This window comes from Anomaloglossus baeobatrachus, chromosome 2 (genome assembly GCF_048569485.1).
Source record: "Anomaloglossus baeobatrachus isolate aAnoBae1 chromosome 2, aAnoBae1.hap1, whole genome shotgun sequence".
Lineage (NCBI taxonomy): Eukaryota > Metazoa > Chordata > Amphibia > Anura > Aromobatidae > Anomaloglossus > Anomaloglossus baeobatrachus.
Genome location: NC_134354.1, coordinates 126,965,288 through 126,982,419, shown reverse-complemented (window position 1 = coordinate 126,982,419; position 17,132 = coordinate 126,965,288). Strand labels below are relative to the sequence as shown.

The window sequence follows — 17,132 nt, the reverse complement described above, 5'->3', positions numbered from 1 at the left end:
GATTTGGTATCTTGCTGTAATGACAGGTGAATGTCGGACTGCTGGCAGTGAGCATGTTCGGGTTCTGCCTCCCGCTCTACCTCGTCTTCTTCAAGCGGAGCCTGGAACGCCAGAGGAAACAGAAGATTGAAGACTCTAAACTGTACCTGAAAATAAACGGCACTCCTGATCATGAAGCCTTTGTTTAAGTGACGTCAGGTAGATGCTAGGTCCGTGTCCTCACAATGTTCCTTTCCACTCGCTCTCTGGAAAGGTGTCACTCCAGCATAAAAAGTCACCATCTTAGAACATATCTCAAATTCCAGCATCCCACCCACCGGTGAACCAGCCTTCTACTTAGAACAGGAGGCTGAATGTCTTCGTCACAGAAATCCAATAATTCCTACTACAAAAGAAAATCCAGAGGCATATGTGAATTAATTTGAGCGATTGGACTGGAGATTCTTCCTCTGCAGTAACTCTTGGTGACATGAGATGTACTAACTTGCCATAAGGCTGGAGATTATCCCCTGCTGTCTGGATTGATTTTTCAGGGTGCTCGGCGGAGTGATAGCAGGATTTATCATTCTACCCAAGATTACTTCTATGATGATCCAGTTAGCATGATCTCTGGCTCTGTTGATGCCTGTTGTGCAATTGGCAATACCAGATAAACTACATTCTTAGGGCATTCTTGAATGGGTATTGTGAAAGCCAAACCTTGCCAGCAGGAAGCACAGCCGAAAATTTCCGCACCCCCCGAGGTGTTCGTCTATCCTGCAGCATGACGCCTGTGGTTTGTTGGTGCATTACAATGGAGAATATGCACCAGTTCCTTGAATTATCTCTTTCTCTGCACTAATGGAACTTGCTGCTTTCCACATATAGTTATAGTAGACAAAGGCAGGCATATCACTTTAAAAGGGATAACGCATCCATCCTCTATGTCAATATAGGTGATGATATATATGTGATGCATATATAATTGTTGTGCCATAATATCCTTATACCTGGCGACTGCTCACAAGCCAGGAATTGGTGATCTGTGACGCCCCACGATGGTCACTGCAAACCTTTTTTATGGAGCTGGGGTGCAGCATCCAAGGGGGCGTCACTGATTTCTAGTCTGTGTTCTAAGCAATACCTATGTATATTTCTTTTAGTTTTGGGGGTTTTTTTTGTTTGTTTTTTTTTAGTTTTTTGTTTTTTTATAAATGACTAATATGAATATGATGTTTTACGTTCCTTGCATGATATAATTAGGTATTTTTTATATTTGGACATAGAATTGTTTGTGTGAAGTGCTTTCTGATGAATGGAGCTGCAGAAACTCCTTGTAACAAACCTTTATCCTGACAACCAAATATGTGAGGTGAAGCAGAAAGCCGACGTCTATCTTCCCTATGTTGATTTTTTGTTTTTATGATCACTCCAGCTAATCTAATTGAAGCGTGCTACATTTTATTTCCTCCTCAGTTGTATTATTCCTTGATCATTTCGTTCCAAATTTTTATATGTCTCTTCGTTCTTGATCGTTTCTGATTATATTTGTGTGACATAATCAGATTTTCTGATTTTTGGGGGACACGTATGAAAACTACTGTAAACAAAAGCAACCAAATACATAGTTTTATTTTGCAAACTACTAGAAGATGACAAAATCTGCTTGTCTGCTACTTAGGTCATCTGCTGTTGTAAAGTGTACATTTTCATAGGTGCCCTCCAATACATTGGGAGATCTGCCGTTACCTCACTCCGGTGCGCCCTTCTGTAAGGCTTAAGTGTAACTCTCCGGTCACCCCCAATAAACCGGTTGTTGTGCAGAACAGGGTGTATAAGACATGATTACAGTCAGGTCTACTAGTGATTTGTTGCACTCAAAGTATATTGATCATGTTAGTATTTCCTTTATTCAATATGTTAATTTCTTTTTCAACAAGATTAATATAAACCTTCTGAAACAAAACACATCTACAAGCATTGAGTTGTAATGCAGGATAGCCTAAAAGTCCCAAGAGGCTTCTTCTTTTCTCATTATGTGAGAAACATCCAACATAGTTATTATATAAACATTAAAAATCAATGAAAATCAGATAACTCTAAGGTAATTCCCTTAGAATCAGTATTTTTACTCTCCATATTAAAATAAAGACCCAGTAAGGATATTTGCATGCACCTGTCACCTACATACTTAAAGGACATTAACACTGAGGACCTATCCTTAAGCGGGCTTTACATACTATGATATTTCTAGCAATTGCTAGCGATATTGTACGCAAAAGCACCCGTCCCCGTCGTGCATGCAATATCGTGTGATCGCTGCCGCAGCGAACATTATCGCTACAGCAGCGTCACACGCACTTACGTGGTCGGCGGCGTCGCTGTGACTGCCGAACAGTCCCTCCCTCAAGGGGGAGGTGCGTTCAGCGTCACGGCGACATCACCGCGACGTCACTAAGCGGCCGGTCAATCAAAGCGGAGGGGCGGAGATGAGCAAGACGAACATCCCGCCCACCTCCTTTCTTCCTCATTGCGGGCGGGACGCCGGTAAGGTGAGGTTCCTCGCTCCTGCGGTGTCACACATAGCGATGTGCGCTGCCGCAGGAACGAGGAACAACATCTATAAACAACCATTAACAATTTTTGGTTTTAGGACGACCTCTCCATGGTGAACGATTTTCACCACTTTGGAGGACGTTTAAAGTCGCTGGAAAGTGTTACACGCTGCGATACCGCTAATGACGCCGGATGTGCGTCACCACGTGACCCCGACGATATTGTAGCGTGTAAAGCCCCCTTTAGAATTGGTCACCAATGTCTGGTGAGAATGTAACACATGGCACCCTGCCGATCAGCTGTTACCGATGCCACCACTGGCTGGAACTAATGATTGTGGAGCTGCACAGCTCCATCGACAGAATAGTGGCTGCTGCCAGGTACTGCATATCTGCCCCTATTGATCCAAATAGGGGGCATATATGCAGTACCCAACCATGGACACTATACAGTTGATGGAGCTGTGCAGTCCGCAATGAGTAGTTCCAGCCGGTGGCGGCACCAGTAACAGCTGATAAGTGGGGGTACCATGTGTTTCATCCCCACCAATAAGTCATTGGTGACCGATCCTAAGAGTAGGTCATCAATGTTAAAGTCCCGGACAAGCCCTTTACTTACATAACAGATCATGAAAAAAAAACTAGGACTCAGCGTTGTAGAGGCTTTGTAGGTAATTGGTGCATTTTAGTATCTTCTCATGTTCCTTTTTTTTCTAGTGGTGTCATATACAACGTAACTACAGAAAGTTTCAGTTAAACTCCATGAGTGGAACCACAGGGAAGCACCAGTATTTTTCCTGAACTGCAATCAGTGGCGAGGAATATAGAGCACAAAAGCAATATACTATTTTCTCCCAATGTCTAGTGCTGAGCTGGCCTTCAGGAGAAGACATCTTGATATTCCATCTCTATATGGAAGCAGTAAGGCCGATGCTGTGCAACCTTGAGCAAATCACTGTATCTCTCAGTGCCTCAGGTGCAAAAAAAGATTGTAAGCTCCCATGAGTGGGTATTTATTGTGCCTGTACTATCTACATACAGTGCTCGTTGTTACTATAAAAAAATAAACCCTTTTTATAACTAATTCCTTGTCCAGAGTGTTGTATTGTTTTTATTTTCTTTTGCATGCAATTAGTGTGTGAGGTAAGTGTGACACCCTGGCAAACCAGGCAGTCACACATAGGCCCCCACACAACACCTTCCCTCACCTTGGTAACACACAGCCAACCTGAAACCCTAGTCACCCCCCCTTAGGGCAAGACAGGCACACCAGTGGGCGGGACCAGGCGGTTAGGGAACGCCCACCTAGGGGTCTAGACAGCCCGAGGCGGGAAAACAAGCAGATAAGTTTGTAGTTCAAGTGGAGAGGAGTGTGGGCTGGGGCTAGGTGTAGCTCCAGCAGAGGAAGTTCAAGTTGAACGGTGCCAGGGTCTGAGCCCTGGTACCTTGGCTAGGTGGCAGACGGTGGTCTCCGTCAGCAGGAGACGGGAAGACGGCTCGGCAGATCCGAGGAGGACCGGAGAAGGGTTGGAGCCCAACGGTACTGACACCGGAGACCCCGACCGGAATTCGTGCACAGAGGGGGTACTCGGACCCTGAAGCCAGGACCGAAACCAGCGGCCTAGCTAATTAACCGATTGAGGGCAGGGTTATAGATCCTGTCCCAACCAAAGTCCGAAAGAAGACAACCACCCACAGAGAGGGATAGGGCAACCGCCAGGGCCCATAGATCCCACGGGTCAGCATCTGCGGGCACGGCTCCTTAGGCACACAGAAATCCGGGAGCAGACTCCTGAGTTCAATACACAAAAACAGTGCAGAGGAAAGGACAGCGACCACCAGCCCGGGTGGGGGACCAGAGTACAACCTGCCGCGGCGGCCGACCACCAGCACATTGGTTTACCAAAAGACTCATATGATTCATTCAATAGTGAGTAACCAACTATCCCCTGGTCTATCTGGGCGTGCAAGCCCCTCCCATCGCCATACCCTGCACAGAGACACTGGGCCCCGGGGCAACCATCCCTACCCACGGAGGGGTTAACATCCGGCTGCCATTACATCTCCCCTGGGTATCCCACAACAGCAGCGGTGGTGTCCCACCTCACCACACACCATGGGTGGCGTCACAGACATTCTACAATCAATCCCGTACAAATACATCCCCCTTTTTTTCGGAGTGACCGCGAGACCCCCGGGTCCGGGGAACCCCTCGAGCCGTACCGTAGGCCCTGGATCCGAGCAGCGCCGGCTGCTGGCACGGGTCGGCACATAAGGGGCATGTGATGACCTGTATTGGGCTTTGTAAGACTGTAGTCAGCAGGTCTTTGCTACCCAATTAGAGAGCAGCATGATGTAGAAGCAGAGAGCCTGATTCCAGTCATGTGTCACTTATTAGGCTGTGGGTTGTTGTTTTAATAATATCAGTGTTTTAACAGCAGGAGATTATCACTGGAGGACTAGCTGACTCATGCTTCCTAATAATCCTGGTTTGTTTAACCCCGTCCCCACCATTGATTACCATCTTTCTACAATGCACAGTGTACAGAGAAAGCTGACAATAAGTGGTGTGGGCATGGGTATAAAGAGCTCAGTATTCAGAGAACTAGTAGATCTGCAGGCATATTATCAAAATTGCTGCACCCAGTAAACTAAGTGATACATCGGGAGAATCAGGGTCTCTGTCACTACATCATGCTGCTCTCAGATTAAATATCAAAAACCTGCTGACAAATTCCCTTTTTAAGACAAAGTCACAGACCAAATTTTGTTAAACAACATTATTTTTCTTTGTTTAAACAATGTCACACATGGGTCTAGTACCTACACACTAGGCTGCACTATTATGCACTAGGATGCTGTTAAATTCTAGTGAAATCCATTACTTGAACATTTAGGAATATAACTTTGTCAACTATATCAGGATAACTCAGACTAATGTTGACTGCTGTAACTTGACGTGATAACAATGACATTTGAAGAGAACTTGTTCAAATAGTGAAACAGGAGGTGGGTCACATCTGCTCCTGACCCTGTTTCTAAGAGCTCTTTTTCTAACCAACACCTCCTAAAATTGAGTCTATCATACAAAACAATGGAACTGTCCAGGCCATCTCAGTGGCCATATAGCAGCATTTTTTTGCTACAAACTGGTCATCAACCCTTCCCAGGCTAACATCCTGCATAGCTTATATTACTCCCAGAGGTAACCTTCCCAGATAGACTACCTTCCACAACCCTATCCTAGTTGTCGTGAAATGATGTCCTTCTTATAGCCCCGGTAGAGTCCTCAGAAATGCCTCAAGACTGACCTCACGCTCAGCACACACTATTTCAGAGACAGCCTGCACAGAGTTCTTCAAGCTGTTCCTTAGAGCGCCTAGATTATCCCAGCCCTCTAACTGCAATGGTTCCCAGATCACTGTCTACCATAGTGACTTTCTCTGGTATGGTCTGTCATAGTATCCTTCTCCTATATCACACAATCAAGAGAGAGTTGATTGAACAATCCAAAGAACATTTATTCCAAGCAAGTCAGAAGGTCCATCAAATAATCTATGATGTATTGCCTCTGGCCAAACCACCCGGGGATCAGCTATTGTGAGAAATGCCCCGGAGTCACAAAATCCAATGATTCTCTGTCCACCCAGCACAACCTCCTGTAAGTGCTTACTTTGATGGTAAGAGGAACTCGGGGCTGTGGCTCGCACCCCATAAACCCCTAGTGGTCAACCATGAGTGTCTGAGCCATTAGGCAAGTCAACTTGATGGGGTGAGAACTCTTCCCCCATTGTATTTGGCTGTAAAGAATGAACAGGTCGATTTGGTACAAGGTCATTCCTCAAACGACCAGCAGGGCAAGTGTTTTGCAAATGCCCAGGCTGCCCACATCGATAACATATGCCCTGCATCGTACTCCTTCCAATGTACATTCTGGAGAAGGCAGTAGGAGAACCTGGTGACAAAGGCTGGAGGCCATACACTCCAACAGGGGCATCTATAGTGCAGGGGTCAGAGGTACACTCCAGTGGAGGTGCTGGTACCTCCTCCTCAGGCGGGATGGAATGCACAAAATGCACCGGACGAGGTTTAGAACCGTAGGGGTTCCTTCGATTATTTGTGGGAAAACTGGATTGCAGGTGCCAGGTTGCCCACATCCATAACATCTCCTCTCTGTGATTCCCCCAGGACACGATCAGAACTGTTGGGGCCCAGAATTGTGAACCATGGATGTCATCGGTCTGCGGCTGGTTTGAGGGGCAGATAAAACCGGAGAGGGCTTAGGTGCAGGAGCAGGCTGTGGCCTATTGTCCAGAAGCCTCCTCCATTGTGGTCGGATAGTAAGGGTCTCATCAGCCAGGGATGCAGCTCTATCCAAGGTGCATGGCGTGCGCTCTCTGACCCATTCCCGTATTTCTGAGGGTCACTTGTAAAGAAATTGTTCTATAAGAAATACCTGTATAACGTCTTCCATAGTGAAAGCATTTTCGGCTTCCAGCCATCTCCGGCATGCATCCCCTTGTGGTGCATGGGAAGACTCGGAAATGTGCTCTATGTGAGTCTGGGGTGATAGCATGATAATCCAGGATAGTCCGCTTTACAATGTTGTAATCCCGGTTCTGCTGTTAGTCAGTCAATGGTGCGATAAGCCTCTGCCAGGCTTACGTTCAAGAGTCCCAATAACAAACGCATCCAGCCAGAGTGGGGCACCCCCATCACGTCACACTGGTGCTCAGAGTCCTTCAAGAACCCCTCCACATCTCCGGAAGCCTCATCAAATGGCTTGAAGTCTGTCCGGGTAATCCATACAGGATCCTGGATCGCTAGGTTTACATTCCAACTCATATTCCTCCCTCTGACGAACTCCATTGCTTCTTGTGCTTGGCGAACAGCCTCCTACTTATATTCCTGAGATACATCTGGGCCCAGAACCGCCATCTCTTCGAACCACACCAACCAATGGCTTTTTGGAGCAGGGATCCCCGTCTCCAGTGATTGTCCGTTAGACATCTGGGAGGAGGTGGTCTGGCTCGCACCCACCAGCAGATCAATTAAGACCTCTTTAGTCAGTCCCTGGTAGATCAGCTCCAGATAATAAAATAATAATAATAATAATATTTGTTCATTTATATAGCGCTATTAATTCCACAGCGCTTTACATACATTGGCAACACTGTCCCCATTGGGGCTCACAATCTAAATTCCCTATCAGTATGTTTTTGGAGTGTGGGAGGAAACCGGAGAACCCGGAGGGAACCCAGGCAAACACGGGGAGAACATACAAACTCCTTGAAGATGTTGTCCTTAGTGGGACTGGAATCCAGGACCCCAGCGCTGCAAGGCTGCAGTGCTAACCACTGAGTCACCGTGATCTCTGGCTCTCTCCTGTAGACTGGATACGGTTCAGTGTCTGTACTCACTCTGTGGATGGATCTCCATTAGGTTGCGCTCTGTTGATCCCAAGTCTGCCACCAATAGTCACGGGGTCCTTCTATGATATCACACAATCAACAGAGTGAGATATGGATGAACAATCCAAAGAACATTTATTCCAAGCAAAACAGAAGGTCCATAAAAATAATCCACCACACAGAGGGTAAAGTAGTTCAGTAATGGGATAAATGTCCCAGGGATGAGTCTCAATCCTCCAGCAGTCCTTTTCCAGGAAAATCAGGCTTTCTCAACTGCTCTCTGGGGTGCGGCCTGTAGCTGCAGCTTCTCCCCCAGAGGATGAATCTTCATGCTTGTCTCCTCTTTTTCAGACAGTCTGAATAATCCCCAGGTAAGCAAATAGTTTGGGTGGATTCCAGGCCCCCTCCCCCACATCTAGGGACAGAAGCCCGGCAGTGGGTGATTAACCTGCAGACAGGGCAACTAATACATAGAATGGACAGAGCACCATGCCTAAAATATTATCCTACACAAAATGATACATAACCCACAATATCCCATCACATGGTCTATATGGCATGTTGCGTTTTCCAGGGCTCTTTGTTATTTAGTTGTCTCCCTCTTGCTATAAACAAGCTATCCAGCGAATCTTCCTCATTAACCCCTTCACGACCATGGACGGATATATCCGTCATGGAGCGTGTCCCATTAAGCCCCGCCCACTGCCGCGGGCAGGCGGCGGCGGTCGGCACACATATCAGCTGTTTTCAACAGCTGACATGTGTGCCTGCTAGCCGCGGGTGGAATCGCTTCCACCCGCGGCCATTAACCCCTTAAATCTTGCTGCCAAAGTCTGGCAGCAAGATCTAAATGCGCGCGGCCATGTTTTTTACTTACCGCCGCCCCCACCGGAAGTCACGTGTGTGATCACGTGACTATCGGTGGTTGCCATCGTAGCACAGGGTCATGTGATGATGCCTGCAGCTATGATGTTTCACTTTCGTTTTTCCTCGGCACGGAACAGAGGGAAAAAGAAAGTGACTGTATGTGCTGTTTACAGCTGTGTAGCTGTGATCAGCAGATAGATAATAGCGATCGGATTGCTAGGGGAGCTAGTAAAATAAAAAAAAAATGTAAAAAAAAAGTTTAAAAAAACCCACAAAAAAACTAAAAGTTCAAATCACCCCCCTTTCCCCTTGAAAATTAAAGGGTTAAAAAATAAATAAATATACACATATTTGGTATCGCCGCGTTCAGAAATGCCCGATCTATCAAAATATAAAATCAATTAATCTGATTGGTAAACGGCGTAGTGGCAAAAAAATTCCAAACGCCAAAATTACGTTTTTTGGTCGCCGCAAGTTTTACGCAAAATGCAATAACAGGCGATCAAAACGTAGCATCTGTGAAAAAATGGTACCATTAGAAAGGTCAGCTCGAGACGCAAAACATAAGCCATCACTGAGCCATAGATCCCAAAAAATAAGAACGCTACGTGTTTTGGAAAATGGCGCAAAACGTGCGCCACTTTTATTGGATAAACTTGTGAATTTTTTTTAACCCCTTAGATACAAGTAACCCTATACATGTTTGGTGTCTACAAACTCGCACCGACCTCAGGCATCACACCCACACAACAGTTTTACAATATAGTGAACACCGTGAACAAAACATCCCAAAAACTATTGTGCCATCACACTTTTTTTGCAATTTTTCCGCATTTGGAATTTTTTTGCTGTTTTACAGTACACCATATGGTAAAACTTATGGTTTCATTTAAAAGTACAACTTGTCCCGCAAAAAACAAGCCCTCATATGGCAAGATTGATGGAAAAATAAAAAAGTTACGGCTCTCGGAAGAAGGGGAGCAAAAAACAAAAACGCAAAAAATGGAAAGTGCCCCGGGGCTGAAGGGGTTAAAAATGCTCTTCCAGCCTTCATCTCAATGAAATCAGGGATCTCAATTTCTGCAGCTACAATTAGCCACAGACAGTAGAAGCTATAAACGTCTTGACTGTTATCAACCATTTAACTTTTGGAGTCAGCAGATCAAGTCATACCTATACATTTTACACCAGATCTCTTGGCAAACTCCTCAGAATTTTACTGTGAGACTAAATTATTTATGGCTCTGAAATTTATTGCAATATAATTGGCCAAGAACAAATACGCGCTCACTGCTGGTGTCCTAGCAAAAAGCATTAAGTCTATTGTATTTTTGGAGTCACTGTTTATTTCCTACACTTCAGTATTATTCTGTCCATTGCAGAATTACGTGGGACTACATTGTCCTGTGGATCCTTCTCCATTGCCTAAATATCAAAGTAACCTGAAACCTCTGGACGACAAGAAACATGATGCACTGTCACTATAAAAGCCAGCATCACTGAGGCTTAAGCGGGCTTTACACGCTGCGACATCGCTAGCCGATGCTAGCGATGGCGAGCGTGATAGCACCCACCCCTATCGTTATGCCGATATGTGAAGATCACTGCCGTAGTGAACATGATCGCTACGGCAGCGTCACACGTACTTACCTGCTCGGCGACGTTGCTGTGACCGGCGAACCACCTCTTTTCTAAGGGGGCGGTTCGCTCGGCGTCACAGCGACGTCACTAAGCAGCCGCCCAATCAAAGCGGAGGGGCGGAGATGAGTGGGACGAACATCCCGCCCACCTTCTTCCTTCCTCATTGCTGACGGGACGCAGGTAAGGTGAGGTTCCTCGTTCCTGCAGTGTCACACGAACCGATATATACCGGTTGTGCGACACGGGCAAATCGCTGCCCGTGGCACACAACATCGCTAGGAACAGTCACACTATTTCCCTGCCTAGCGACGTCGCTGTGACCGGCGAACCGCCTCCTTTCTAAGGGGGCGGTTCGTGCGGTGTCACAGCGACGTCACTAAGCGGGCGCCCAATGAAAGCGGAGGGGCGGAGATGAGCGGGACGAACATCCCGCCCACCTACTTCCTTCCTCATTGCTGACGGGACGCAGGTAAGGTGAGGTTCCTCGTTCCTGCAGTGTCACACGTAGCGATGTGTGCTGCCACAGGAGCGACAAACAATAATTGGGAATAGGGAGTAATGTCACCGATGAGCGATTTTGAACGTTTTTGCGACGATTCAAAATCGCTCATAGGTGTCACACACAACGACATCGCTAAAGCGGCCAGATGTGCGTCACAAATTCCGTGACCCCAACGAGATCGCTTTAGCGATAGCGTAGCCTATAAAGCGGCCTTTAGTATATAAAACCATTCATATCTCCATCAAGTCTACAGAGCCCATACACATTGGACAGCTATGATCATTCAGCTGACATCTATTTTTGCCAACTCCCAAAATCATGTAAAAAATCAGCTTTTCTGGAAGTTGATGTGTTTCCAAAGGAGAAAGTGCAGATCTGCTGTCAAGTGACTTATCTCCTGAAAAACAAAAGGGTCAGGTAGTCAAACTGTCCAATCCTTATCTCCCCCAACATCATCAGTCAATTGAATCAGGCAGCCCAGTATTGATGAGTTTGGATAACTTTAGCCTGATGTATATGGGGGTATTTAATCTTTAGATAATGCTTTCAATTACACCAGAATTTCACAAATAATTGACAACACTTGACATGACAATGAAAACAAGAATATAAATAGCATTAGTAAAATGGGTCATGGGAAAAAATGATGGAGACTGAATGAATATTGACTATGAAGCAACAGGTGTGACCTCATTTCATCCATCCTGATCCAGAGCAGCATCACACTCAGTAGAGACTAGTCTCCCAAGCCTTCAATACAATATTCAGTTGAGGAAGAACTCAGATCTCTGGCATAGAAACGATAAATTTTATTTTAGCGCAACTTAAGGTAAAACATTAATGTGACGTTTCTGCCACACTCGGACCTTTCTCTGATGAAATGGCATGTGAAGACAGAGAGTATTAACCAAAGGCAAACAAAATAACAGATAGACATGCTATGTAGTGATGGGCGAACCCGAACTGTAGTGTCCGTGCACAGACCCTGAACACAGACTTCTCAGGGAAGTCCGTGTTACTGTTCGAGTCCAGATTAAAAAATTTTTAAAAAAAAGTTAAAAGGAAGCAAAATAGAGATAAATACAGGAGAATTATACTTACCGAGTCTCACGTGGCTGTCACACTACTTCCGGGTCCGCTCATTAACTCTCATGCATAGTCACTGCTTTCCCCATCTATGATTGGTTTCAGTCAAAATGCTGGTGTGCTGTAAGCCGTGCACCGGGGTGGGCTCTTTAGGATACAGCGAAGTCACGAACGAGAAATAAACGGCCCCAAAACTAGATTAACTAACAAAAGTGCTTTACTACAATTTGAATATGAATGCAATCAAAACAGGGGAAGACATTCAGGGAAAATCCACAAACACTCAGCGAAGAGGCTGAGACCCTTGTGCTATACAGGGTGGCGCCTTACAACATAAGACTACTACAATATATACAATTCACATTTATGAGACACAAATATATACGTCTAAACTATGCTTGTGAGGTGATACAGGGGCTTGCCATGCACATCTTTAACCAGGTACATATTTCTGGCCATGAACAATGGGAGCTGTTTCACCATCTCACATGCCACCCCACTAGAGGTTGACGTCCTCGGCAACCCTTCCCATACAAATTCGTCTTGCGCATAGCGCTGTGGAGGTACACCAGCATTGGACCTGGTTGTCCAACGCAGGGTCGTAGGATCAGGGACTTCAAGTACATTTATTGGGGGAGGGGATGCCGGTTGCGCAACTCCCTCCCTGGGTGGCAAGCTTATCACAGATGGAACCTGAGTTGTTCCCGGGACAGGGACAACCCACCATTCCTCAACTAAAGGGGTTTCCACTATACTCAAAGTAGGGATAGGCACCTCCTCTGTTGCCTTGGGCTCTTCAAAGGTGCAGCGTCTCAACATGTTACGATGAAGGTTCCGCGAGGGTCCCTCATTCCCCACTGGCTCCACCTCATAGACTGGGATAGCAGGATCTACCCTTCTTTTCACCACATATGGGATCGCCTCCCACCGCCCATCCAACTTCCCAGATGGCTTTTTGGCCTTGACCATCACCCTGTCACCCGGAGCATACTCGTCTTTTTGCACGGGTCTCGGATTTGGGTGTACCACTTGTTTGAGGCGCTCCCCCACAACTTTGTTCACTGCTCTCAGCCGACGCCGGTGCTCTTGCGCCCATGCAGTGGTATTTCTCGTAGGTGGCTGCATTGGATCAGGCATGTGGAGATCCTCGATTTCCCGTCCGGCTCTCCCGAACATGAGCATATGTGGTGAGTAACCGGTGGTACTGTGTACCCTGTTGTTATAGGCCCACATCAGTTCAGGTAAGTATTCTGGCCACCGAGCCTTTTGATTGTCCTCCAGAGTTTGCAGCATCTGGAGCAAGGTGCGATTGAATCGCTCGCATGCCCCGTTCCCTTGGGGGTGATATGGGGTCATGCGGGAACGCTCTATGCCATAAAGCTGGTACAGCTCAGTCATCAGGGTGCCCTGGAAGCATGCCCCCTGATCTGAATGAATCCTCTTTGGACACCCAAACACCTGTATAAAGTGTTTACAGACTGCCTCAGCTGCTGACTCTGCTGTCTGTTCAATGGTGGGTACGGCCACTGCATATTTTGTAAAATGATCTGTCATGACCAGGCAAGTTTGAGTGTCCTGAGGCAGAATACCCAATCTGTACATAGTCAATCATCAAGATTTCTAGGGGTGCAGACGTGAAGATGGCCTGGACAGGGGCCCGTTGTTCGGGGCTCTTACTCAATCCGCAAGCTCGACACTTCAGACATGCCTCAGTTACCATATCTCCCAAGTCAGGGCAATATACTAGCCGTTGGAGCCACTTGTAGGTTTTATCGCTCCCAAAATGGGCGCCCCTCTCATGGGCTTCCCGGGCAGCCTCTGATCCCAAAGACATAGGTATAACAATCTGTTGTCGGTACTGCAACTCAGACTTTAAGTATACAGTTCGGCACAGGACTCCCTGGATAACATTTAGTTTATCCCACTGCCTCAGCAACTTCTAACCTTCTGTGGTCAGGCAGGCCCTCTCTTCCGGCCATGGCCAGACTTTGGTCCGGACCCACTCTTTCACTCGCCGTAGGTCCGGACAGCCATGCTGGACTCTCCCCCAATCATCCAAAGTCTTCCCTAACACCATGGGCATCCCAGAAGCCACCCCACTTGAATGTGCCAAGTTCTGGAATAGAGGTAATCGACCGAGATTCGGTGTTTCAGTGTCCTCTAGCTCCTCATCAACATTCTGGGTGGGCACTCCTACAGGAACTCGGGAGAGTGCATCAGCATTGCTGTTCTCCCTTCCTGACCGAAACTGGATGTGGTATTGGTACTTGGAAAGACGAGCCATCCAGCTCTGTTCAAGAGCTCCTAGTTTGGCATTCCCTAAGTGTGCTAATGGGTTATTATCAGTCATTACAGTCACTTCGGCACCCGTCAGATACTCAGCGAATTTTTCCGTCATGGCCCATTCCAGTGCCAAAAGTTCCAACTTAAAAGAACTATAGTTGTTGGGGTTGCGCTCTGACTCCCTCAGAGACCTACTGCCATAAGCAATTACTCTCTCACGTCCATCTTGCATTTGAGATAGTACTGCCCCCAGACCATGTAAACTCCCATCAGTATATAACAAGAATGGGGCATCAAACCGCGCATAGGCCAGAATTGGGGCACTCGTTAAAGCCTTTTTCAGTGCCTCAAAGGCTTCTTGCTGACGTGGTCCCCACTCGATGGGCCGAGTCTTGGGTCCCCCAGCTGTGCCCCTCAGCAACTCGTTTATCGGGCCGGCCAGATGAGCAAACTTGGGTATAAACCTTCGATAATACCCGGCCAGACCCAGAAAGGCCCGCACCTCCCGTAGGGTATTCAGCCGCGGCCACGTCTGGACGGCCTCCACCTTACTGGCGGCCGGCTGTACCCCCTCCGTGGTGACCACATGTCCTAAGTACTCTATCCGATGTTGAAACAGTTGACACTTCCTGGACTTGATCTTGAGACCATGGTCTCGCAACCGCCCTAAGACCTGTCGCAACTTCTGGAGGTGATCCTCGAATGAAGTTCCAAACACTATCACATCATCCAGGTATATCAATACCGACTCAAAGTTGAGATCACCCAGACAGTGCTCCATCAACCGCTGAAAGGTCCCCCCCGGGGCATTGGACAGGCCAAATGGCATGCGATTAAACTCGTAGAGTCACATGGGTAAGATGAAAGCAGTCTTCGCCTTGTCCTTCTTGGCCACTGGTACCTGCCAGTACCCGCTGGCCAAATCAAGAGTCGAAAAAAACTTTGCATGACCTAGGGCGGACAATGACTCTTCGATCCGTGGAAGAGGGTAGGCATCCCGCACAGTCTGGGCATTCAGTTTCCGGTAGTCCACACAGAATCGGAGGGATCCGTCTTTCTTCCTCACCAAGACCACTGGCGCTGCCCATGGACTTTGGCTCTCTTGGATCACCCGTTTTTCCAACATGCTGGCCACCATATCTTTCACCTCCTGATACATCTTGGGTGGGATTTGCCGATAGCGTTCCCGGATTGGCGCAGCACCACCGGTAGGAATTTCGTGCTCAATGGCGGAAGTACACCCAAAGTCTTCATCATTTCTTGAGAACGCTTCCTGGTATTCCCAAAGACTATCTTCGAGAAGCTTTTGTTGCCCCGGAGTGAGGGTTCGGTGGTCCACTCCCATCAGAGACATGATCACTTGGCCATTCCATTCAGCTGTCGGGGTCGCTCTTTGTTGGACACCTACGGCATAAGTCCAGGCTGACGACCTATCTGGCTGTAGCGTGAAATCCCTCCGCCGAAGAATTTCCCATCAAGCACATAGACTTCGGCCAGCAGAGTATTTCCAGGAATGGTTAATTCACTGTCTAGGACATTAATTCATCGTACAGGTGCGCACCCATTCTTTACGGTGACAAGATCCCGGGCTACCAGCGGTCGGGTTAATGCTTCCCCTTGAGTGACAGGCTCAATCAAGACCTCCAGCCCATTCAGTCGTCTCCCAGCACCCACAGGCAGCATCAATATTTGCTCCTGTTGTGGTGGGATCTTCACCTGAGTCTTCAGCGGCACCCTCACTCGTCCGATTGGCTGACCGCGCCTGGTGCTCTTTTGCTCCTCACCATTTGCTGCAGAACTTTCTGTGTCGGCCGATGCGTGGTAGCCCATTGCCAATACTTAGGCCCTTCCTTGGCATACATGTGGTGATCTAGATCTCTCAACACGTTCATACCCAGCGTCACGTCCAATCCTCTCCGGGACGGATGGTTCACGAGCACAACTCCCTTCTTGCCAATGCTCTGGTCTAACAATCGGATATGCATCCAGACTATCCCTTGTACATCCAACTCATTGTTATTGGCAGCTGTCAGCCTAATGACACTTCCATCTTCCGGTTCCATCAAGTGCCCAAAATGTCTCTCAAAGAATTCCAGCGGCATAATCGTGCATTCCGACCCAGTATCGACAAGGCAGCGTAACCATTGACCTTCGAACTCGGCTTCTATTACAGGGCTTCTGGCATATAAGTTGTGTTCGTCATACACTGGACTTGACTGCGGCAGCTGATAGTTTAACGCCGACTCGGCTCCTCCCATCTGTGCAGAGCAGTCTCTGGCGATATGGCCAAATTGTTGACAGCACCAGCATTGGGGCCCACGGTGGGGTTGCGATCCCAATGTGTCGTACCTCATGGAATTCCGCCTCCTGGCCGGTGTTGCCATAGAGACTCGGGGTCGCGGAGCTATTGGTGGTGCGTGAAGTGGTCGGTCGCACACCTGAGCTACCTTCAGTTGAAGTTCCTGCATTTGTTCTGTTAAAGTCTGGATCACATCCCTCAGGACAGCCGCCTCTCCTGATCCTTTCTGACCCTCTGCAATATGGGCACTGCTCACCCACTTCTTGATCACAGGAATTGACTCCTCCTCCCGTTCTAAAGATAGATGTCATTAAATGTCAGAGTTGAGTTGCTCCGAGTCATCTCTCGGAGCTTATCCTGTAAAGACTTATTGGCTATCCCAGCAATGAACTAGTCCCTCAGGATCTTGTCCAGCTCCTGAAAGGCGCCCATGCCCGCTGAGTCACGCCTACGGATCTCCTGCATTGCTTCCTGCAAGGCGTTTGCATACCGCATAAGTGTTTCTCCTT

General features: G+C 47.5%; 1 protein-coding gene across 1 annotated transcript in view; it reads left to right on the top strand.

Annotated features, from left to right (window-relative positions):
* SLC43A2 (solute carrier family 43 member 2) overlaps positions 1–3,618 on the top strand; it is a 92,358-nt gene extending 88,740 nt beyond the window's left edge. Inside the window, exon 14 of the mRNA XM_075335329.1 lies at positions 27–3,618. Within this exon, the coding sequence (XP_075191444.1) occupies positions 27–188 (162 nt within the window). The 3' untranslated portion in view covers positions 189–3,618. The remainder of the gene's footprint in view (positions 1–26) is intronic.
* The last annotated feature ends 13,514 nt before the right edge of the window (positions 3,619–17,132 follow it).